Source organism: Eubalaena glacialis, chromosome 4 (assembly GCF_028564815.1).
Source record: "Eubalaena glacialis isolate mEubGla1 chromosome 4, mEubGla1.1.hap2.+ XY, whole genome shotgun sequence".
Lineage (NCBI taxonomy): Eukaryota > Metazoa > Chordata > Mammalia > Artiodactyla > Balaenidae > Eubalaena > Eubalaena glacialis.
The window spans coordinates 11787757-11813598 of NC_083719.1; the positions used below are offsets into that span (position 1 = coordinate 11787757).

At 38.6% G+C, this 25842-nt stretch overlaps 1 protein-coding gene across 1 annotated transcript in view; it reads right to left on the reverse strand.

Annotated features, from left to right (window-relative positions):
* DNAH5 (dynein axonemal heavy chain 5) overlaps positions 1-25842 on the reverse strand; it is a 259490-nt gene that overhangs the window by 151478 nt on the left and 82170 nt on the right. The window contains exons 14-22 of the mRNA XM_061189135.1: positions 25413-25734; positions 23915-24121; positions 20009-20180; positions 17589-17734; positions 13873-14038; positions 12905-13144; positions 11132-11322; positions 10930-11017; positions 3885-4018 (exon numbers count right to left, since the gene is read on the reverse strand). Coding sequence (XP_061045118.1) covers positions 3885-4018; positions 10930-11017; positions 11132-11322; positions 12905-13144; positions 13873-14038; positions 17589-17734; positions 20009-20180; positions 23915-24121; positions 25413-25734 — 1666 coding nt within the window. The remainder of the gene's footprint in view (positions 1-3884; positions 4019-10929; positions 11018-11131; positions 11323-12904; positions 13145-13872; positions 14039-17588; positions 17735-20008; positions 20181-23914; positions 24122-25412; positions 25735-25842) is intronic.

Consider the following 25842-nt stretch of genomic DNA (forward strand, 5'->3'; position numbering starts at 1 on the left):
GGTGGTGCTATGGGGGAAAAAAATACTCTGAGGTCACTTTTTCCCATTGCACAAACTCCTCCAAGACTCTCATTGGTGAAATCTACTGGAAGTCTCAATGGAAACCCATTGACTTGTTCCCTAAAGTCAGAGCGTGGAGATTAGATCTAGAGGGACAAATAGAATATATCCAGCATCAAGCCCCATTGAAAGATTGCATGGAATCACACAAAATGTATAAATATATTAGATAAGGACTGACATCCCTACAATATTAAATCTTCCCATGTGTTTCTAAATCTTCTCACCTCTTTTTCTTTAATTCCTTGTTAAGTTTTAGAGAACTCTTCATAAAGACCCTACAAACTTCTCATTATACACGCTCCTAGGTATTTTTCAATGATGTTGTTATCGTAAAAAGGATCTTTTTTCCACTATCCTTATAACTGTATGGATGGCATATAAGTTTTTTTAAAAACTGTTTTTTTAACAAATGGTCCGCTTTGTTACAAAGTGTGCTTCTGTAAGATGAATTGGCTTTCTCACAACTGGCAAATAAGGAATGATGTCAATATAACAGGAAGGTCACATTAGCAAATGCTGTTTTTCCTAGCACTTCATTTTGTACCCACTAAAGCAGCAAACCAAAGAGGGGCACAATGCTTTTTGTCTCTTCTTTCTTTTGGGTTAATTTGTTCTCCACTTTGTTTTGAGAATGTTCTTTGCACAGTTAGACCTGATCTTTGTATATTTTATCCTTGTTTCCATAACTCAGTATTTTCAACTGTTTCTTACACCTTGTTACAACTTCTACCAAGTTTCTTTCACCTTTTGATAGTATGTAAAGTTCTATACTGACTATAGCGTTGTTCAACAGGTTAATATTTTACTATGATTGTTATTGTTTTGGGTATTACTCTGGTTACAGAATTTCCTAGGTTGTGTGTGTCTATCTCAAGCTCTTTTTTCTCATAATCCCTATTATATGTGCAACTTTGCAAAACAGGCTTTTCAGGAATATGTTTATTGCATTACAGCAGAAATGCCTATAGTTACCTTTCAACTGACTACTAACTTAACTCTTCTTGGGCCATATGTTTTTTTTAGATTAGCGCTTTTGGATTTACTTGATAGATAATCATATCATCTCTAAATAATTAAAATTTGTCTCCTCATTTCTAATGTTCATACCTCTTGGTAGTCAACTTTTTCTATTGGCTTACATTATAATTTCAGAGTTACATCTACATGAGAAAAAAAAAAATTTCAACTGAGATAGAGAGAAAAGTGGCATTATTTGAAAGAATAGAGCATTACCAACAGCATTCTAAATGGTCTGATTATTTTAAGTAAATTTCACCAACCCGTACCAAGCCAAGCAGTAGCTTTACTCTAGCTCCCCACGTGCAGCTAAAGATGCCCCTTGAAACCTCAGGATTAATGAGTGTTAACACTTCACACCCACTAAAATGCAGAAAGCTAAGCCTGCCCCCGCTTGTCCCAACTACACCTGATGCCCTGGCACGGGCTGAGATGTTGACATGCACACCCAGAATGCATTGCAACAGCATCTAGACATATTCACAAATGTATGATGGTTTGGAGAATGAATTACAGATTATCAAAGATCCCTGAATATGGGTAAAATTCCAGAATCCTGAGCTCTTTCAACACCCAAGAGTTTATAATATTAAGAACGTACCTGGGACTTCCCTGGTGGCACAGTGGTTAAGAATCGGCCTGCCAATGCAGGGGACACGGGTTCGAGCCCTGGTCTGGGAAGACCTCACATGCCACGGAGCAACTAGGCCCGTGCACCACATCTGCTGAGCCTGCACTCTAGAGCCCGTGAGCCACACTACTGAAGCCTGCAAGCCACAACTACTGAGCCCGGGTGCCACAACTACTGAGCCTGCGCTCTAGAGCCTGCGAGTCACAAGTACTGAGCCTGTGTGCCACAGCTACTGAAGCCCACGAGCCTAGAGCCCATGCTCCACAACAAGAGAAGCCACCGCAATGAGAAGCCCGCGCACCGCAACGAAGAGTAGCCCCCGCTCGCCACAACTAGAGAGAAAGCCCGTGCGCAGCAACAAAGACCCAATGCAGCCTAAATACATAAATAAATAAGTAGATAGATTTATTAAAAAAAAAAAAAGAACATACCCTAACTAAATAAGTTTTAGACTCTCATTTATTTTATCTGAGTCAATCTTTATTAAACTGGAACTTTTGAAAGCAGAGGTAACCTAAAGCCTAAAGGAAAAATTACTTGAACTACATATGTAGGGCTGATCTACTTAAGTTATTTTAATTGCCATGGTTATTTTGATTGTTTGGTCCAGCTCATCTTTTCAAGCCAGGCAGTGTTATAAGTTGATGGCCAAACTATAGATGTGCTGAATGTAGGTCAGGTTTATATTCTGATCCAACCAGTTATTGTAAGAGGAAAGGGGCTGGGGTCAGAGGAGTTTCTGTGGTCGAGGAAGGGTCAGCCACAGAAAATTCAGAAGGGTCTATGGCTGTGGAGAGCCACGCCTAGCACTATGACCAAGTGTGCATATAGTCTTCCAGAAACAATCTGGCCATCCTATCAATCTGGATAAAGTCCTTCAAGTTATTCTAAGTGCCAACCCTTTCTATTATCTTAAGGAAGACTAAGATCTGTACATTTCCTTCACATAATATAAAGGCAAATGCAACAACAATGACACAGACATAAGTATCTTGTTGCCTGCAGTACATTAATTTCAACTACTCTGTCTTACCCTTAGATTTTCATAATAGTAGCTGCTTATATTCAGAGAAAGTAATGGACTTTATTATTGATCTATTTTATTGTATTTTCCATGATTACTGAGACATTTGAAAGCATACTTGAATGTTTATTATCATCATAGAATACTCTACTAAGCACTAGACAAATATTTGTTAAATTGAATTATGTGAACGCAGTCCCTAGGGCAAAATTAAATACAAGACCTTCAAGATATTAAGAAAGGAAAATTGAAAATGCATAAATGCAAAAGCTTCCAGTTCCCTCAGAAATACATTAAAATTAAACTTAATATTTCCTCACATGGTTACAGCAAAGGCAGCTTTTCAAAACACTTTCAAACAAATGAAACTCATTCTATCAAAACTGAGTAACAGAAAAGATATATTTACTGAGTGACAACTGTTCCCTCAACATTGAGAAACATTTTTAAAGAGTCAGCAGGTCTTAGTGCCAATGTGAATATTTTCTTTTAAGTAGAAATTGACATCAGGATTTTGAGTCTTTTTAACCACAAAGACAGATTTGCCTGAACAGAAAAGGGAAAGTTGAGAGAAGAGCAGTTTGGAAGAAAAAATTAACCTGAATTTACATCCATGTCCAGTACAAGTATGTGCTGAAAATATTTTCGAAATTCTCAGTATTATCTTATTTCCATGATATACATACATGTATACACAATATACATAAATTTTCATCTATTTTATAAGATTTGCCCAACTACACTGACACAAAAAACTGAGTGTAAATCTTATTCTATTTCAAATGATTCAAGTCAGTTCCAGCATCACTGACTCTTTGCAGGTGAACTGCAGCACCCGTCTGACTTGGGGTTTGAGACATCTTGAATTTTTTAACAGACTTATCTGTACTACATAAATACATAAAAAGTTTAAAGGCATTAAACAGAAGACAATATAAAACACAGAAATAATAATTGTCTTTCACCTCGCAATCTAGAATGAAAAACCTTGAGTTAAACAAACATTTGCTGAGCACGTACAAGAGTCCATGAGCTGCTCACTGAAGGCACAGTGGGTGAGACCCAGGCTACATGAAGGACAAGCTTTAATGTTCAACTTCAATCTTGTTGTAAAGCAAAAGACCCTGGCTGCAGATCCTCTTGGCATACCTTTTTGGTGGAGCTGATGATTGTGCTAAGCACAGAGACTAATTTTAGAATCTCTTTGTTGTCAGAAACATTCTTGTAATAGTTCCTATTTTGCACAGGAATGGGTAAGTTCACAGATGCTATCTCAAAGGTATCTAAAAGCAAAAAAAAAAGAGAGTGAAACATTTATATCAACAGTATATAGAACGTGCTTTAAAAAGATGAGTGAATTTCTGTAATGGTAAAGTAAGGACCTCTGAAAAAATCTTCTTTATAAAAGCAATTGAAAACACTGGGCAAATTTGTCAATAATAATTTTTTCATGACTCTGGACATTAACCAAAGCTTGCAACAATTCAAGGAAATGTTTATTCGAGAAATATTTTGAAATTTGGGTAACAACAGTGAGTTTTGTCGTATGTTAACTGGTTCTACGTACACTGCCCCTTGCTGGCTATGTGGCAGCCTTGAGAAACAGGAGCCTTGCAATGACCGCGGCTGTGAAGACCACAGCCAGCAGCAGGCAGCATTCACCAGAGGGACCAGCCTGGGCTTAAGGCTCCTCAAGAAGCCCCATAGAATTGTCCCTACTTGACTTGTCTGGAAGCTCCCTGGGCAAGTTCCTTTCAAAGAGTTTATCTTTATTTGACCTGACTCAGAACCCACTGACTGAGAAAATCCCTATCCCCAAGGCGTTTGTCAGAAAACAATCAGAACAAAACAGAAGCAGACTCATAGATACAGAGAACAAACTAGTCCTTGCCAGAAGGGAGGGGAAAGGAGGATGGGCAAAATCAATAAAGGGGATTAAGAAGTCCAGTTATAAAATAAATAAGTCACAGGATGTAGTGTACAATACAGGGAATATAGTCAATAATACTGTAATAACTTTGTATGGTGATAGATGGTAACTAGACTCATAGTGGTGATCATTTCATAATGTCTAAAACTACCAAGTCACTATGTTGAAGTACATAAGTCACTTACTTATGAAGTAAGTCAACTATACTTCAATTAAAAAAAAAAAAATCAGTGACATTTAACTTCACAACTGCCTGAGGCAATGATATCCGTTGGGGCAATGGAAAGGGTGGCCAAAAAAGTTAAAGATCTGGGGAATGAGATGTCCATAGAAGGCCTTATAAGGCCCTGACATATTCCTGGGGTTCTAGAAGGTCATGTGTATGTACAGAGCTGTGCACATGCCCAGGAAAGACCTAAAAGTGTCCCAATCTTTCATGCTGGCTCATGAATTGAGGTCTTGCACAAATAGTAAATAAAGGCTAGAGCAGTGTTGAAAACTTCCTGAGCTTTCAGGGTGCTCCAGTGCACACACAAACTCCCTAGGCAAAGGATGGAAGCCTTACTGGTTCAAAGCATTAAAGGAAATCTCTGTGCAATCATAGTTAACTGCTAAACTAACCAAGCACAGACTATAGTGGTGCAGTCCACAGGGAGGACAAGTTTTACAGAATTGGTCCAGGAAAGTCAATATAAAACAGTAATAACAGGGGCTTCCCTGGTGGCGCAGTGGTTGGGAATCTGCCTGCCAATGCAGGGGACACGGGTTCAAGCCCTGGTCCGGGAAGATCCCACATGCCACGGAGCAGCTAGACCCGTGAGCCACAACTACTGAGCCTGCGCGTCTGGAGCCTGTGCTCTGCAACGGGAGAGGCCACGACAGTGAGAGGCCCGCGCACCGCGATGAAGAGTGGCCCCCGCTCGCCGCAACTGGAGAAAGCCCTCGCACAGAAACAAAGACCCAACACAACAAAAAAATTAATTAATTAATTAATTAAAAAAAAAAAAAAACAGTAATAACAACAACAACAACAGACCCTGGGAGAAAGAATCAGATTTGCCACATTATACTCTTTAACATATCAAGTTTTCAACAAAAATTAAAATTGTGAGACATGCAAAGATACAGGAAAGTCATGCCCAACCATAGGAACAAAAACAGCCAATAGAAATATACATGAGAGGGCTTCCCTGGTGGTGCAGTGGTTGAAAATCTGCCTGCCAATGCAGGGGATGTGGGTTCGAGCCCTGGTCTGGGAAGATCCCACGTGCCGCGGAGCAACTGAGCCCGTGAGCCACAATTACTGAGCCTGCGCGTCTGGAGCCTGTGCTCCGCAACAAGAGAGGCCGCGATAGTGAGAGGCCCGCGCACCGCGATGAAGAGTGGCCCCCGCTCGCCGCAACTGGAGAAAGCCCTCGCACAGAAACAAAGACCCAACACAACAAAAAAATTAATTAATTAATTAATTAAAAAAAAAAAAAAACAGTAATAACAACAACAACAACAGACCCTGGGAGAAAGAATCAGATTTGCCACATTATACTCTTTAACATATCAAGTTTTCAACAAAAATTAAAATTGTGAGACATGCAAAGATACAGGAAAGTCATGCCCAACCATAGGAACAAAAACAGCCAATAGAAATATACATGAGAGGGCTTCCCTGGTGGTGCAGTGGTTGAAAATCTGCCTGCCAATGCAGGGGATGTGGGTTCGAGCCCTGGTCTGGGAAGATCCCACGTGCCGCGGAGCAACTGAGCCCGTGAGCCACAATTACTGAGCCTGCGCGTCTGGAGCCTGTGCTCCGCAACAAGAGAGGCCGCGATAGTGAGAGGCCCGCGCACCGCGATGAAGAGTGGCCCCTGCTCGCCGCGACTAGAGAAAGCCCGCGCACAGAAACGAAGATCCAACACAGCCATAAATAAATAAATAAATAAATAATTTAAAAAAAAAAAAGAAATATACATGAGAAAGCCCACTATTGGAATTAGAGAAAAAGAAATTTTTATTGACGTACAGTTGATTGACAAGATTCTGTTAGATTCAGGTGTACAACATAGTGACTCAAATTTTTTATAGATTGTACTCCATTTAAAGTTATTATAAAATACTGGCTATATTCCCTGTGCTGTATATTTCCTTGTAGCTTATTTATTTACTTATTTTATACATAGTAGTTTGTATCTCTTAATCCCATACCCCTATCTTTTCCCTTCCCCCCTTCCCTCTCCGCACTGGTAACCCCAAGTTTGTTCTCTGTATCTGTAAATCTGTTTCTGTTTTGCTATATTCTTTCCTCTGTTTTATTTTTTAGATTGCACATATAAGTGATAACATAGAGCATTTGTCTTTCTCTGTCTGACTTATTTCACTAACATAATACCCTCCAGGTCCATCCATTTTGTTGCAAATGGCAAAATTTCATTCTTTTTTATGGCTAATAGCCCATTGTATATATGTATCACAGCTTCTTAATCCAATTGTCTGTTGATGGGCACTTGGATTGCTTCCTAGCTATTGTAAATCATGCTGCTGTAAACACTGGGGTGTGTGTGTTTTTCGAATTACTGTTTTCATTTTTCCAGATATATACTCAGGAGTGGAAATGCTGAATCATATGGTAGTTCTATTTTTAGTTTTTTTGAGAAACCTCCATCCTGTTCTCCACAGTGGCTGCACCAATTTACATTCCCACCAACAGTGAAAGTGGGTTCCCTTTTCTCCACATCTTTGCCAACATTTGTTATTTATGTTCTTTTTAATGATGGTCATTTTGACGGGTGTGAGGTGACATCTCATTGTGGTTCTAATTTGAGTTTCTCTGATGAGTAGCGATGTTGAGCATCTTTTCATGTGCCTGTTGGCCATCGGTATGTCTTCTTTGGGAAAATGTCTATTCAGGTCTTCTGTCCATTTTTCAAACAGGTTGTTTGTTTTTTGATACTGAGTTGTATGAGCTGTTTATATAGTTTCGATATTAACCCCTTATTGGTCATATCATTTGCAAATATTTCCTCCCATTCAGTAGATTATCTTTTCATTTTGTTGATGGTTTCCTTTGCTGTGCAAAAGCTTTCTCACACCATGTACAAAAATAAACTCAAAATGGATTAAAGACCTACAAGTAAGACTGGAAACCATAAAACTAGAAGAAAACATAAGCAGAACACTCTAACATAAATCATAGCAATATTTTTTGATTTGTCTCCTAATGCAAAGGAAACAAAAGCAAAAATAAACAAATGGGACCTAATTAAACTTAGAGAAAATTTAAAATCAGCTATTAAAATATGTTCGAAGAACTACAGAAAACCCTATCTGAAGAATTAAAGTACGAGAAGTATGTCTCAAAATATAGAGAATATCAATAATGATATAGAAATGTAGAAGAGAATCAAATACAAATTCTGAAGTCGAAAAAAACAATAAATGAAATGAATATTCACTTGCTGGGCTCAACAGATTTTAGCTTGTAGAAGAAAGAATCAGTGACCTTGAAGTTAAGTTTCTTAAAATAGAAAGCTAGGTTATTGATTTGAGATATTTCTTCTTTTTTAGTATCAGTGTTTAAGACTATAAATTTCCCTCTAAGCACTGTTTTAACTGCATTTCATAAGTTTTGGCATTTTGTGTTTTCCGTTGCATTTATCCTAAAACTATTTCCTAATTCCCTTTGTGATTTCTTCTTTGACTCATTGGTTATTTAGGAGTGTATTGTTTAATTTTCATGTATTAGTGAATTTTCCAAATCTCCTATCACTGATTTTTAATTTCATTTCACTGTGGTGGAGGAGATACTTTGTATTATTTCAGTTTTTTTAAATTTCATTTCAATAGTCTCCAGATTGACTTACAGATTCAGCACATCCCAAAAATCACAAATCTTTTTTGTAGAAATTAACAAGCTGATGATTTCAAAATTCATACAGAAATAAAAGAGATCCAGAATATTCAAAAACAATCTTGAAAAAGAAGAAAAATGTTGGAAGACTCACACTTCCTGACTTCAAAATTTACTTCAAAGCTACAGTAATCAAGACAGTGGGGTTCTGGAATAAGGATAGACATAAGATCAATGGAATAAAATCCAGAGTGCAGAAATAAATGCTTACATTTGCACTTGCGGTTAACTGATTTTCAACAAGGGTCTCAAGAAAATTCAATTGGGAAAAAATAGTCTTTGCAACAAATGGTGCTAGGACAACTGAATACCCACACTCAAAAGAATGAATTTGGACCCCTACTTCACTCAAAATGCACCATAGACCTAAATATAAGAGCTAAAAATATAAAATGTTTAAAGAAAACGTAGGAGTAAACCTTCATAGTTAAGCAATAGTTTCTTACATACACAATCAAAAGCACCAAAAGAAAAAGTAGCTAAACTGGACTGAATCAAAATTAAAACTTTTATACTTCAAAAGATACCATTAAGAAAGTGAAAAAACAACCCACAGAATGTAAGAAAATATTTCAAATTACATATCTGGTAAGGGATTTGTATTCAGAATATATAAACAACTCAACAATAAAAAGACAAATAGTCCAATTTTTAAAAACATGGGCAAAGAATAGACATTTCTCCAAACAAGATATAAAAACAGAAAAAAAAAAAGCCACACATACAGACATGAAAAGATATTCAATATCATTGGCCTTTATGGAAATGCAAATCAAAACTGCAAGGAGATACCACTTCACACCCACTAGAATGGCTATAATCAAAAGGCAGACAACAACTGTTGGTGAGGATACAAGGAAAAACAAAAGAAAACAGAGAGAGACCCTCACACATTGCTGGTAGGAAGGTAAAATGGTCTAATTGCTTTGGAAAACAGTTTGGCATTTCCTCAAAATGTTAAGCATAATTTGCCATATGATTCAGGGCATGACTATCATACCCAAGAGAAATGAAAATATATGTCCACGCAAAAACTTTACACAAATGTTCATAGCATTATCTATTCTTAACAGTCCAAAAGTGGAAATAACCCCAATGCTCATCAACTGATGAATGGATAAAATGTAGTATATCCATACAATGGACTATTATTCAGCAATAAAAAGAAATGATACATAAAAAGAAATAAAGAAATGATATATGCTACAACATAGTTAGAACTTGAAAGTTAGTTACAAAAGACCACATGTAGCATGATTCCATTTATATGAAACGTTCAGAATAGGCAAATCCATAAAGACAGAAAGTAGATTAATGGTTTCCAGGGGCTGGGGGAAGGGAATGAGAAATGACTGCTAATAGGTACAGAGTTTCTTTTTGAGGTGATGAAAATGTTCTAAAATTAGATAGTGGTGATGGTTGTACAACTCTGAATATACTAAAAACCACTGAATTGTACACTTTAAAAGGGTGAATTTTATGTTATGTAAATTATATCTCAAAGCTGTTATTTTTAAAAGGTTCAGCATATTTCTTTTTTTAACTCTTTTATCATGACAAAAATATATGTATAATTTTTCATTAAACATTTTTCCTCTCAATTTAAGATATAATTCATGATTGAACATATTTCGAGTTTAGAAAATTCTGAATTTTAAGCTATTCTAGGAAGTTAAGCAATGTTTCCAAATAATATAAAAATTGAAATTAACACACTAATATATGATTTTTAGCTTAAATAATATTGTAAGTTGTGGATAAAGTTGTTTTGAGCTGTCTTTAGCCTCCTCAGTAACAGACTATTCTAAAGAGGAACTTGTTTTAGTTTCTTCCTTGTGGTTAGTTCTCAGGGGATATGAGCAGTAATTGAAAATTACACACGCCCTGCTGTTTGCAGGGTTGCTTTAAAAGAAGTTTGTAGGACTAAACTACATTTATCATATATCATTAGCAACTTGGATGTCATATGCTACCTAATATTACAGAATCTAAATGAAAACCATGAGATCTACAGCAAAAATCACAGCATGTTAGCAAAACAGGACATATAATGGCTCAAAATACAAAATAGCTCTTAAACGTCAGGAAATGTTCATTGTGATGATGACAAGTTTCTCTTTAAACTGTGAAACTAAAATCCTACTTGTCCCCTAGTATGTCTTGTGAGATACCCATTTAAAATACACTATTCATGATGGTGATATTAAAATACGTGGATCTTTATATTTTATAAACTAGAAATTGGCTCATAGATTAATATTCCGATCTAATCTGATTGAGAATTGCATGGAGGGAAAATACCTTTTAGCTCAATATATTTTGATTTAGAATGACTAGTTAGAAAGAACTAAAAGAACATTTACCCTGAGGTTCGTTTTCTCCCATTTCAACATCAGAATCACTGTCTTCGTTACTCTGCAAAGCAGCCATTTTTCTTTCGTGCATCTTTTTCTACAGTGGAAAAGGACATATTTCAGTCATAGGTCCTTGAAACATAATAAACCATGCCACCAATCATATGATTCATTTCAATCATATGAAATGATTTCCTCATCCCACACCCACCTTGGACAACAGCTCACTGCTCCACTGTCTAACCCCCTTGGTGACAGTGACGATGCACTCCACGGCTTTGTTCAGCGTCTGCTGTATGTCTTCTAGGGCTGGGGCCATGGTGATGTTGGGAATGGCCAGAGTGATGCTTGCCCGGAAAATGGGCAGAGCTTTCTCCTTCATTTTAGAGGTACTGTTACTGTCTGAGTTAACACAAAACAGGGAGGATTTAATCTTTTTAATTTAAAATGTATTAACTTAGTTAATAAATTTTTAATTTATTTCATTTTTAACCAGAAAAATTAAAGCACCTAGAACAATACATAATAGGTAGATCATTGGACAATACTGTATGTATTTGTTGAATGAATGAATGAATGAATAAAAACTAATGGAGGATCTAGTTTTGCTCAATGTAACAGAGCAGTTCGGTGGAACCCAAGCCATTTTCTGCTGATTACAATCTATGGGTACACTTTCCATAAAGGAAACCCACTGTGTGGAGTCAGACTTAATTATATAAACTCTTGCCTAAAATATTGAAGATGATACTGTCCAAATAACAGGATACAACAAACTAAATGTAGAATAAGTAGCAAGGAATGAAGAACAAGAATAACTATCGGAACAAGCCAAAGTCAGAATAAATAGCCAGCTTGGAATTTCAAATAAAACATACGTCTTTCCTACCACCGTGAGTATATCCACACTGGGCGCGGTTAAAGAGTGGAGAAGAAATAAAGTGTAATTTACCATTTATACTATACCCAAGGGGTTTTTTAAGTTGGGTATAGGTATAGGTGTATAAATACGGATATGTGTGTGCGTGTAACTCTATATATACAGTTGGAAATATCTGTAACATATAAAGTTGGGGAAGACGTGACAATATTCAGCATATCAACAGTTGATAAGTCTAATATTATCCCCATGTCAAAGAAAAGAACTATCCTCCATTCTGAAGTAAAATAAAACATAATAAGCCATGCCACCAATCAAAAAATTACTTTAATGTTTCCACTTTTATTCATCCACTTTTAATTAAATATTAGCGATGCTTTCCCTTAAATGCCAATATGCAAAATAAATAAAAAGGTTTTGTTATCCTATTATTTTTTCAATTTTAATTAATTACTGTTAGTTTATTTTTTATATATTTTTAACTTAAAATTTAATTTCAGAATGTCTCTAAATTTGATGGATTTTTGTGGCCCTTCTGGGAAATGCAACACCTATTTCTGAATGGTGCCGAGGAGAGATGGTTGTACTGAGAATGAAGAAATCAGTTGGAAAGTACTAAATTGACACGAAAATAGTAAAAACAATTTCTGCTTCGGAGATCATGGCATTAATAAGATCTTTCTCTCTTTATAAGACTGGCTAATAATCTAATAATTTAACAGTGAAATTATCTTTCTGGATATCTTCTTTTTAAAGTATGTATTTTTTTCTTTCACTAATTAAAATAATTCATTTCACACGTTTTCACCTTATAACAAAAAGATTAAACGTGATGCTGATTATTATGTTATTAAGAAGAGCTAAGCAACGTTAAGCAAATTACTTAACCTCCCTGGACTCCAGTTTTCTCAGTCCTAAATGAGAGGAATGATAGTGTCTACTTCATAGAATTGTTGGGATAATCCAAGTTCATAATATTTAAACTTACAAGGAGGCACTCAAGAAATGGTGGGGGTTTTTATTATTTAAATTTAACAGGAACACACACACACAACCAGCAACCAGTCTTGGCCAGCCAGGAGGCAAATGGTGTGGGATCATTACCCCGGAAGCTGGTCCTGTGGGAGGACTGAATGCGCTTGCGAACGGCCTCTAGTGTGTTCCTTGTAACTTTCAGCAGAGCACCCAGGTTCTGGTGATTGAAGTGAGCGAGCAACTCGCGGGCTCCTTCCTGTAACACCTCGGACACTTTCTTCCTTCTCGCGACTGTCGTCAAAGGCAGGAGGCCCGCCCCAGCATTAAGAGAAGATGTCAAGGTGTCGGAATGTCCTTCTTCTCTTTTTGCTGTTACACAATGAGAGAAATTGAAAGAGATGGGGACGGAGAGAGAGAGAGACAGACAGACAGACAGAAAGCCATCTATTGCAGTTAAAGAGAAGAAAATTAAGATAAATTACATGCAAGTTGAATAACACTCAAAGGTCACACTTCTTACGAAATGAGGCCATCAAAGGGTAGGAAGAGGAAATCGGGGCACCAGGCAGTCTGAGGAGGCCTCTCCTCCTCGATGTGCAGAAACAGGAGGAGAGGCAGGAGCTGTGGCCACAAAAGAAGGACAGGGCCTGGGCGCCTGCGTGCTGGTTCTCTGGGTTCTCTCTCCCACCAATAACCATAAACCCTTGGGGAATAGCGACCCTCCTCAGCCTCTCAGTGTCCTCGTCTGTCCTGCAAACCCTTTGCTCTGGTGTAGACGTACCTCAGTGGGGATTCCAATCCATAATCCATCCTACTCTACTGATAGTGAAAAAACACACATTTAGACCTAAATGCAAAGAGAGCTAACAAGGGCCAATGCAAAGTACATGCCTGTAGAGTTGAACAAAAAGTAATGGGAATGAATGACATGGCATCATTAAAATGTGCTCTGAATCATAATTTCAGATTTATAAATGTCCTTATAAAATTGGGAGGGTCTTTTTAGAGTGTGAAATTCATTGTCATGTAGAAAATTAAATTTTGGTTTTCAGTAATGTCCTAGAAAAACAAGACCCTTCCATTACCCCCTCTCTTACCCGAAATTTCATTTTTTGAATCAGTACTGTTCATATTGGATACTTTTCTTCTGTCTTCCTTAGATGAAACTTCCACATCCAGCAATATATTTATTAGCTCATTGACTGCTTCCTCCACTAATGAGCTTTTAAAGTGTAGTATCTGAGCACCATTTACACAAAGGTCCTATCAAAAAAAAAAAAAAATTAGCACCATGTCATATTTGTTTAACTAGCTCTGGAGGGCACATAGGTTCAGCCTCCAGATGAGATTTTGGTCCCCAACGATGCTTGGCCATGCCTCTCACACTAACCCAGTCCAGGCATCCTGTAAGGGAATGTGTTAAAGACAAGAGAGCCAACTGGAGCATAGATGGACCAAAATTACACTTACTTCTCCAGCAATGGAGGAAATAACTCCAAAAGTCATGAACAGCCTCTCTTCCCATGAAGTTTCCTTCATTTCACAAAAATCTGCTCTAGCCAGCCTTCCTTCTCTCTTCACCTTTGCCAACAGTCCATCATCAACCCCTAATTAATTTCAGATATTCCCCTGCCTCCAACTGGATTATGCATTTCTCAAGAATGAGGAGACGCAAAAAGCAAAAGCTGTTAATGCTTGGAATGCATAAGGGGAGCTTATCCCTTTCCTGTGGGTTCACCACCTCTTTCTGTAGTGATAAATTATGTGCCAGGTCAACTGCATTTGTTGCGATCCATGTAAGACAAGGCAAGCATTCAGCTCTTGACTAGAAAAGTTTTGTGACTAACTCTTCTGCAGTTTATAAGAACCAGAATGCTTATAAAGAATCCTGAAATAAAAGACATATTATGAAGCAAAAAAAAAAAAAAGAATGAGGTTTAACAAACATAAACGAATATACTGGAGCACTTTAATCAAGACAGACAGACAGATAGAGAGATAGTCAGTGATTTACCACCTAGTTGGAAAACAAGCCCATAAAGCAATAGACTGTGAGTAGGTCATAGTCTCCAGCTCCATCCCAAGTTCCACCATGATTCATCTCAAGATTCTCTCTAATGTGCTCATGGACCCTCCACTCCAAGCATTAGCTTCATGGTTCATTTACCTCCTCATTACCCATGACATTTGCGTCCATTCCACTGCTGTAGGGCATATGGCATTTTGATATTAAAACAGGAAGATTCTGATGTGTTCTGAAACTATTAAACTTCTTTATCATCAAATAAAGTATAAAATAACTCCCAGCTCAGAACTTCACTTAACTAATAATCACCATCCTTGGCCTACAGACAGTTATGAAAAAGATGCAGGTCAGAGGTTGGGTGAGGGAGGGAATAGAGTTAGCGCCGTCCAGCAACAAGTACAGTAACAAGTATAGACTCTGGCACCAAACTACCTGGGTTCAAATCCTAGCTCTGTGCAATTCTGGGAAATCTTGGGCCTTGATTCCCACATCTGTAAAATGCTAATTATGGTAGAACCTACCTTAGATTGTTGTGAGAATTCCAAAAGGCAATGTATGTAAAATGATAAGAACAGTGCCTGCCACAAAGTAAGTACCCAAGAAGTGCTTGTTATTATTATTGATCAGCAAATCACATACAAACACAGGAGGACGTTTGTTTGCTTATCTCGTTCCATATAAACAATGAACTAACTCCCCGTTCTCTGAGAGATTGCTAACATTTTTTAAAGTCTTCATCTTAAATCCTCTGACTCTATACACCCTCCCCTAAGGACATGATTTCCCACATCGATCATTCCTTTGCCAACAGCCTTTACTCCATCACCTGTTTCCACAGCCCTACCCAGGAGAAGCCCAACCCAAATGAAACAGGTCATCTACCCTCTCCACTTGCACACACAGGTCATGGCAAGGCAGGTGTCGGTCCTGGAAATTCATGGTCCCCAAACTCAGGCAGGCCCCTAATGCTACCCAAGGATCATTCTACATGACTCCAGTCATGTTTCTCTACCAGGCCCCATAACTGCTGTGTCCTCAAATTCTTGCGTCCTCAAATCCTTACACCATCCTCCCTCATCGTCCTCAGCTAATAACCTTGATTTCTATAGCACAAAGCAAATGGAGGCCACAACATGGCCCTGACCCCATGCCCTTATCCAGAAGACAAACCAGCCTCCATCATTAACCCCTTTTCCTCCTTTGTCAGTGAATGCAATGTTTATTCTTCTACTTAAGAATACATACGGACTTCCCTGGTGGTGCAGTGGTTAAGAATCTGCCTGCCAATGCAGGGGACATGGATTCAAGCCCTGGTCCAGGAAGATCCCACATGCCGTGGAGCAACTAAGCCCGTGTGCCACAACTACTGAGCCTGAGCTCTAGAGCCTGCAAGCCACAACTACTGAGCCCACGCACCTAGAGCCCGTGCTCCACAAGAGAAGCTACAGCAATGAGAAGCCCGCGCACCGCAAAGAAGAGTAGCTCCCACTGGCCGCAACTAGAGAAAGCCCGCGCACAGCAATGAAGACCCAACGCAGCCAAAAATAAATTAATTAATTTTAAAAAAAAGAATACATAATCACACAATCTGAGTTCTAAGTCACACTCTGCTGCTTCGCCAGAGACTATGCTTACCAACCATTCCCTTTTTCCTTCTCTACTTGATTTTCCCCCTCAGCATATGAACATATTCAATGAACTTCAACTCAACATCTTTCTACCATAAGGAGGTTCAGCCTCAGGGCCTTTGCACTTGCTGTTCCCTCTTCCTGGAACGTTTTCCCCCAAAGATATCCAGATGGCTTGCTCCCTCACTTCTTATGTTCAGATGTAATTACATAAGTCATCACTGACCATCAACATAAAATCACAACTCTGTCAGGTACTCCTTTCCTCCACTATCCTCTTAATTTTTCTCCATTGAACTTATCATCACCTGGCATGTTGTTTGTTTATTGGCTTTTTTTTTTGCTTGTTTTTCTATATCTTCCACTTGAAAGTGGGCATCACAATGGCAAGGATTGCATCAGTTTTGTTCACTGTTTTATTCCCAAACAGTGGTTTGCATAGGAGCTCCACAAAAATTGTTGAAGGAATAAATGAATTATAAAAAGTAAACATATTCAAGAGAAAGCATTCTTTTATATTGGTAATCATTCACTTTGGTAATCAAAATGCAAATTAAAATTTGACAAATAATGGATTAAAGAAAGTTAACTAGATACTCCCAGGAGCCCTTCTGAAGGTCTTTATTCTAAAATGTTAATGTGAAAAGAATCTGAATGGGGAAAGGAACATACAGTCTTTACCCCAAGCAGATTGAACACACACCCCGCCTTTTCCAGCTTTCCCAGCAATGGCTCCAGAACCGTGTGCCACAGAACACCAGTTTGGGAAATGCTGCTCTACAGAAATGTTTAAAGAAGAAATTCTACCCAGAAGCTGTTTAAAACAATTATTTTATTAATTAACCCTAGCTTATTAGAAGCTCTTCAGCAAAATAGCTCTATTCCTCAAAAACTATGGGAGATGAGAAATGTGTTCCATGGCAACTTCCCTCCTACTGATCTGAAAAGAAATGATTTGTTCTTCATGTCTACATGACCCCTCAGGTACATTCCTCTTCATTTTCAAATTATCGTCAGAAGGCTCCTCGTTTGAATCACATCTATCACAGACCAGTCATGCGCAGAGAAAAAAAATTTAATTTACGCTCCCAAAAATGCCCTTTATAGAAAAATGAATCACAAAACAAAATTTAAATAAAAACATCAGTCTTCTAATAACCTTTGTCATTTGGAGAAACTCTTCACAGGTAAGTGGCTCCTCCCTGGGGAGTTGACAAAGAGGCGTGCTACTCATTTCTTCCAGGATGGCATCGATGCGGAACTCGATCAAATCATTGACCCTGTCAATCAGCAACTCCAGGGCCTCTTTGGAAAAAAATAAAAGCAAATAAAAGAGATTAAGCATTTTGTTTTAAAAAAAAAAAACCAACATGATTAAATTTCAGTAGCAAAATCAGGATTAAAGTTGCTCCATAGAGCTGTTTCATACTTGGTTTTCTCACACTGTTCTTTCTTTTTTTTTTTTAATTTTACTTATTTATTTATTTTTGGCTGTGTTGGGTCTTCGTGGCTGCGCATGGGCTTTCTCTAGTTACAGCAAGCGGGGGCTACTCTTCGTTGCAGTGCACGGGCTTCTCATTGCGGTGGCTTCTCTTGTTGTGGAGCACGGGCTCTAGGCACGCGAGCTTCAGTAGTTGCGTCACGTGGGGTCAGTAGTCGTGGCTCGCATGTTCTAGAGTGCAGGCTCGGTAGTTGTGGCGCATGGGCTTAGGTGCTCCGCAGCATGTGGGATCTTCCCGGACCAGGGCTTGATCCCGTGTCCCCTGCATTGGCAGGTGGTCTCTCAACCACTGCGCCACCAGGAAAGTCCCAACACACTGTTCTTTCTTTAACCAGTTTCCCAGTTTTCTCAGCCTGCCTTACTCTGACTCAAACTTGAAGATTCAGCTCAAACACATCTCCCCCAGGAGGCTTTCTGTGAATCTGCCCATATTCGCATGGCCCCCTCCTCCTGTGCTGGCATTGACCCCTGAGCACCCCTCCATCTCAGAGGATCTTCTCCATTCTTATAACGCTACGGTTCATGCATTTTATATTATTCAACCTTCAAATTGTAATGAGCCTAAAACACATCTCATTCATATCCAAAGACCCCTTCACAATTTATCTTTGAATCTAGTCCCCAAATCTACAAAGCAAAACAAAGAGGGTAAGAGGGTTCAACCATAATTTCCTCCCTCCTCTACCCCACCCTACCCAGTACCTATAAATATTCTTGAGTACAGTGCACCTGGTAAAGTAAACAGGTGGACCATTCTGAGCTCTAAGTTACTTGGAAGGTACAGTGAAAACATACTAATAAGACAATCTCTTTAAAAATTAGGCTATAAATAGACTGGGTACTATTTCAGCAGCCACAAATACGAGAGAAAGAGAGCGAGAATAAAAGGAGTTATCACGAGGGCTATGTAGAAGGGAGGCTCAGGAAGGAGTGACCCAGAAATGAGGTGATGGGATCAAAGGGTAGGAAAGGGGTTACGGAGAAGAAGAAATGTTAAGAGATTAACTATATAAAACTATTGCAATTATGAATCCATATGTGTCTGGGTGTCTAGTACAAACCCAACTCAGAGTAATACAAAAGCATAAGAAAGAGCCTGATATTCAAGCCCTTTGCAGTCAGTATGGGGAGAAAGATGGAACCATTAGAAGAAACCAAATTACAGATTCTTTAGTCCCAATGTAAAACAGAAGTCACAGGAAAAAGTGGTCCTGTGTGGTAGAATAGTCTGAGTGGGCTTCTTGGGAGTGGGACGTACTCTGGGGTATAAAACACGGGGAGAATTAGGGCATGAAGAGCAGGTGGGGACACCGTGTAGGAGAGCAGAATGGTGATTTCTAAGTCTTCCTAGAACAATCCCTCTATCATCAAGTTCCAACCTGTGTTACACTGTCCACCACAGAGGGTCTACAAGGTGTTAATATGCTTTCCTGGTAAGCAGCCAAGGAATTCTGGGAAATGCCACCTACAGGAGCCCATTTTGGGAGACCCACTAAATATTGGCATATCGAGGGCTCTGAAAAGTCCTCCAGAAGAGAAACCTGTCTGCCTTTGTTTAACCTGGATTTCCCAGACTTATCTGAGCCTAGACTTCTTTGCAGCATACTTGTACACATTCTGGGAAATTGTATTTAATGGAATACACCACCTTCCATATATTTTAAAGTGTATTATATCCCTCATTAGGAAAAAATGTTTGCTTAAACTTTTCCCATATATCCTGCTGTTCAGCAGTCTGCTGCGTCCAAATCACATCTTTCAAATCGGGGTCTCAAAATACACTAACCTATTAATATAAAAAGCTGAATGACTCTGAAGTTCCTTTAAAGTCTAATGCCCAACAGTAAGTATAATTTTAAAATGTAGTTAGCCTCTGGGGATAAAATTAAGTAGTGAATATATATAGTTTCCAGGAAATTAATGACTTCATATACTTGGTAAAATTCCTTAGGGAACAGCTTAAGAATATCACTCCTTGTTCCATTATTTATATCACAACATCTATAAGAAATTATACAATAGACCTTAAAAACTCAGCCTTTTGAATTGAAAAATAATAACCATTTAAACAGACTTACTGATCTTTGCAAAAGCATTTTTCAAGTACATCTTAATGTTCAGTGATGTCCAGGTCAGTGCAGCCAGGCCAGGCTGGAGAGCTTCATCCACCTTTGCCAAATGAGGGACCATCAGTTGCTCTATAATGGGAGGCATTTTTGACTTCACTCTCTGATATTCAGCCAGCATCATCTGCAGGGAAATAGGGGTGAAGTAATCAAATAATATCTCACTTTGAATATCTATTAATAGCTCATTTTTATCCAAAATGATTAGTTTTATTTAGGGTCCAGTTGCAGGGCTCCAATAGCAGCCTGGCAAGTAAAGCAGCCAAAACATAATAAGAATAGAACAGGCAAGAAATCTTTCCATAGATACAAATTCCTAATCTAATAAAATACGACTGAGAAGGAGAGAAAAAGAACTTAACAGCAAGTTAAAGGACAAGAATGTGCACTGCTTTGTTCAGTGTGCCTGAAACAGTACCTGGCACATAGAAGATGATCAATCAATATTTCTCCGATTAGTTAACTAGCTGTTATTAGAACGAGCATTTGTGATCAGAAACTCATGGTCCGCCGTTGAAATTCACCTGCTGTATAATGTTGAATTGTGTCAGTATTTTGTTCACATGTTACCATACTTAAATAAGACTGATAGTACTTCCAGCCTACCTTTTATGGCAATGTTAGTATTAATAATAATTAATTATAAGAAAGCAACTTTAATGTACTTCTTAAATACAATTGTTTTTAAGCTCATCTTTGTAATGTGCGTGTGGGTATTACTTTGTCATTCGATCACTGTTTCCCAAGGTGTTTACGCTGAAATGCAAGCCACAAGAGATTCTATAAGAAAAATGGTCCCTGGGTGGATAAATTTGGAAAACACTGTACACAATATCTCCCTTCTTTGACAGTCACAATTCATAGTAATGATTCTCAGAAAACTGCAAGAAGGAAGTAAGAAGCCCAACAGTCTTTGTGAATTGTGTTAAACGCAACATTTCCCATTGGACTACATAATCCTTTCTTCATTTAATACTTTTCCACAATTTCTGTAATATCCTTTCAATTTCCATGAAACACCTAAAGTTGATGGTTCTATTAGCAGCTACTTATACATTTCCTGAACCGTTTATCCACTGCTTACCTTTTTTTCAATGTTCATCACTTATTCTATTTGGGAAGCAATTCTTAAATCAGCCTCCAGCAGGCCTTTTACTTCCTACCTTAATCCTTTAATCCAGGAGGTATTATTCATCCACTTTATAAATGAAAAACTGAGGCTTAGAAGGGTAAAGTAATTTGCGCAAAGATAATGCTTTGAATCCAGACTGACTTCAGAATCTGGATTCCTAACTATTAGTCTATGCTGGCTCATCTCTTTCTAGTTTGAACTGCCTTCCAAGGAATAGATGAAGAAAACAAACTCTCAGCTACTTCAGCATATCTGTAGAAGCCTGAAAACTGTTAAATATTCAGCACAATAACTCAGCAACACCTGAGATAGTCTCCGAAACATGTCAATAGATCTGCTCTCACCAGGTACTTGCAGTGAGTGGGAACCTTTAACGCTTTCAACCTCAAGATACAATAAATGTCACCCAGATGATAATTCACTTGCTAGAATTGTCATTTACAACTGTGGTGGTTTTAAAACATTCTTTGACCCTCCTCCCTTAATGGGGTGTCCCCTCTCCTTGAATCTGGGTGGGCCTATGGAGCCCAACAGAAGACAACAGAAATGATGCTATTAGACATCTGAGGCTGTCCAAAAGGCCATGTGGCTTCCTCCCTGCTTACTGTAACACCCACTGTTGGAATCCTGAATTGCATTATAAGAAATTCTACTATCCTGAGGCCTCCATCCTGGAATGCTCACATAGATTCTCCAGTCCTTAGCCCCAACTGAGGGAAACTTCCAGCCATTCCCACCAAAGAACCAGAGAATGAATCCTTCTTGGACCTTCCAGATCAAACATCTGCCAACTGAACTAAGTAATCTTAGTCAGTGCCACACGGAACCGAAGGATCACCTAGCCAAGCCTTGCTTAAATTCTTTATTCACAGAATCATGAGGTATAATGAAATGGTTGCTTTAAGCCACTATATTTTGGGATTGTTTGTTACATGCAACAGATAACTGAAACAGCAATTCTGTGGACAAAATTATCATTAGTAATTTTATATTCGATAAACAGTGTTTCTTAATAAAAATAACTACTTTCTTTTTCCTTTTTTATTTATTTTTTATTGAAGTATAGTTAATTTACAATGTTGTATTAGTTTCAAATGTACAGCAAAGTGATTCAGTCATACACACACACATATATATATATTCTTTTTCAGATTCTTTTCCATTATAGGTTACTACAAGATATTGAGTATAGTTCCCTGTGCTCTACAGTGGGTCCCTGTTGTTTACCTATTTTATATATAGTAAAACTAACTGTTTCTTTACAAATATGTAGATTGACTTAGTTATTTTTCTAACATCCAAGAAAAATCTAAAAGGGAATTCCAACATGCTGACTAGTACTTGATGAGCTTACATTTGAGGAATGTCTGTCCATTGCCAATATTAACTTTTTAATATAACACGAAAGAGTGGGAAAACAGTAGACTACAAGTTTGGGTTCTTGTCTTACTTCTGCCACTTACTAGCTATGAGACCTTGGCTAAGTCATTTAATTTCTCTAAGCCACGGTTTTGTCATCTCTAAAATAATATAATAGTACTCTATTCCAATTACCTAACATGGCTGTGGAAAATATCAAATGGAATAATGAATATGGAAACGGTTTGAAATGTAAAGCATTATGCAAATGCGTGGCCTTATTGGGTTTGTCCTATGACATTGGCCACTATAAAGTTGTAACAATGGTTTCCATGTTGTCAAATATCGTGGCAGCACCTCTGACCTCATCTTGAGCATCCTCTGGGCAGCATTTGTCACTGGTGACCATTCCCTCCATCATGAGGTTTTTCTTACCCTTGGCTTCCTTGCCACTTGGTTTCCACCCGCCTCAAAGGCCAATCCTTAATTTTACTAGCATATTTGTCCTCTTCTATCAGACCTGTTAATATTGGAACAACTCAGGGTTTAATGTAGGCCCTCTACTCTTCTTTATATTCTCCTCCTTGGAAATCTCATGCAGGACAATGGCTTTAAATAGCAACTGTATTCTAATAACTCTCAAAAATATGCCTTCAACTTTGACTTCTCCACTCAACTCCAGACTTACATATCTATCTGCATGGATAACACCTCTACTTTGATCTCTAAAAATCATCTTATACTTAAGATGGGAGCTATTGATTCCTTTCTGCTCCCCAAAACAAGTTAGTTCCAGTCTTTGCCATCTCCACGAGTGGAACTTCCATTTGGGGCCACTGCATGTTACTGAACATGTGTGCAGAATACAACCAACATAATGATTGAATAATTCCATTGAGTTGCTCACACCAAAAACAAAGGGATCATCCTTGAGTTCTCTCATAACCTGCCTGTTGACATCATTCTCTAATTCACTGATCAACTACTCTACTGCATCCTAGTTCAAGCTGCCATCATCTCCATCCTGAACCGGTGCAACAGATCACAAACTAGCTTCACACTGACCTTTCCTGTCCCCTTAAAATCTGTTCCTCACCCAGCAGAAAGAATGATTTTTATTGTAAAAGACATCATGCCTTTTTCTCCTGCCCAGATTCCTCTAATGGCTTCCTGGTGCACTCAAATGTGTAACCTTGGTTTACAAGCTCTATGATGACCTGGCCCTCGCCAACTCTACATTCTAGCCTCAGTCACTCCACTATAGTCGTCCTGGACACTTTCTACTTCTCAACAGTGACACACCACCAGATTTTTTTTAATGCACACTGGGGCTAGCCAAGAAGGGGAAAAAAATAAAAGTACTATACCTTCATGTTACTGAAGTTCTTTTTGTATATGTCTCGTTTCCGGAAAAGGGCAGCTGCAAATGGTGAAACTTCCAGACCCATCTGTGACATGCACTCTGTTTCTCTAAATAAGGTTAATATCTGAGGATCAAAGTTTACAAACAATTCCCCTGTGCCGGGAGCCTTCACCAATAGAGAAGCCTCAAGTCCTACATGAATTTCTTCAGTCTGTGAGAAGAGATCAACATTATTACTATTAGAGAGTTCAATGCAGACACAGGGTACCTAGCTTGGCCATTTCTGGGAATGAAGGTCATTACGTCTTCTTCCATGGATTTGAGCTTTTCAGACTAAAGACAATGGGGTCTCTCACTCTTCTCCTAACTTCACTCTCAGGAAAGAGTCTTCAAGTTCTTGGTGGTGATGTACAGTCAATTCAACAAAATGCTTGGGTCATGAATCTCTCACACCTGATAAGTGGATACTGCAATAAAGGTGACTTCTCAAAAGCCACTTCGCTCCCTGATACCTTCATGCCTACTCAGTTATTTTTCCTAATAAAAGTTTCATGAAACCTACCAAGCTCAGTCTTCAGTTATCTAGAAAAGCAAGGTAAAATACTAGAGAGACATCTCTGTTGTTGATTCAGACACCAAAATTTGAACTAGGAAAAAGAGATACCATTTTAGAGGCCTTGTTAGGCTGAATTTTATCCTCCAAAATACTTCCTGCCAACCTACAAAGAAATACAAGTGTTGGTAGGGTATGAAATATAATTTGATCAACCTAGTATGGCCAAATAAAATTTAAAACTTTGTTTAACAGGCATACTAGTGTTCACGCACACAATGGAGAAAAAAAAAGAAAGAGAAATCTTAATCAACCAGGTACAGGATCCCATAAAGAGGATCTTCTTCCTTAGGAGTTTATAAATTAAATAAAAATGAGTTTCTGGGGCTTCCCTGGTGGTGCAGTGCTTAAGAATCCGCCTGCCAATGCAGGGGACACGGGTTCGAGCCGAGGTCCAGGAAGATCCCACATGCCGCGGAGCAACTAAGCCCGTGTGCCACAACTACTGAGCCTGCGCTCTAGTGCCCACGAGCCACAACTACTGAGCCCATGAGCCACAACTACTGAAGCCCGCGCGCCTAGCGCCCGTGCTCCGCAACAAGAGAAGCCTGCGCACCGAGTCGAAGAGTAGCCCCCGCTCGCCGCAACTAGAGAAAGCCCGCGTGCAGCAACAAAGACCCAACGCAGCCAAAGAAATAAATAAATAAATAATAAATTTATTTTTTTTAAAATGAGTTTCTGTTACCTGGCTTATGATCTTTTTTCCAAAATTAATTATTGTTTTTCTTCAGGGACATATTACACTCTTTGACTGATTACTTAGAGTCAACCAACCCTGTCTTATAAAATACCCACAAACTCAACTTTTACGGGAATAAAACTGCCCAATGCTAGCAGTTTATAAACTCTTATGGAGACGTCTTTGAACAGTATACATGCAGAGACTCACTTGCTGAAGCCACGCCCTGTGGTAGAGAACCTCAAACTCCAGGAGGACCTTGGCCACCCTGTTGTAACTGCGAATCACAGGCTTGGCTTCCGCCGTCTGGAGCACAGACGGGTGCTGCTGGAAAAGCTGCATTGGTTGCTGAATCCGGTGGAAGAGCTGTCGGGCCCACAGAATCTTCCCAGCAATGGGAGGCTGGTCTCGAGCCAAAGGAGGATCGTCTTTCTGCTTCGTATACAGCTTCGAGATCATATCAATGTCAGCCCCATAGTTTTCAAGGATACACTGGTATTTGTCATCAATTCCAAGATTAGGTATATTCAACCTGATTTTTTTTTTAAAGTGAAAGGCTTGAATTAATGGGATGATATTGAGAAATCTTATTTATTAAGACTTATTGTAAAAACATATGCTGATGGAAGAGAATGAAATA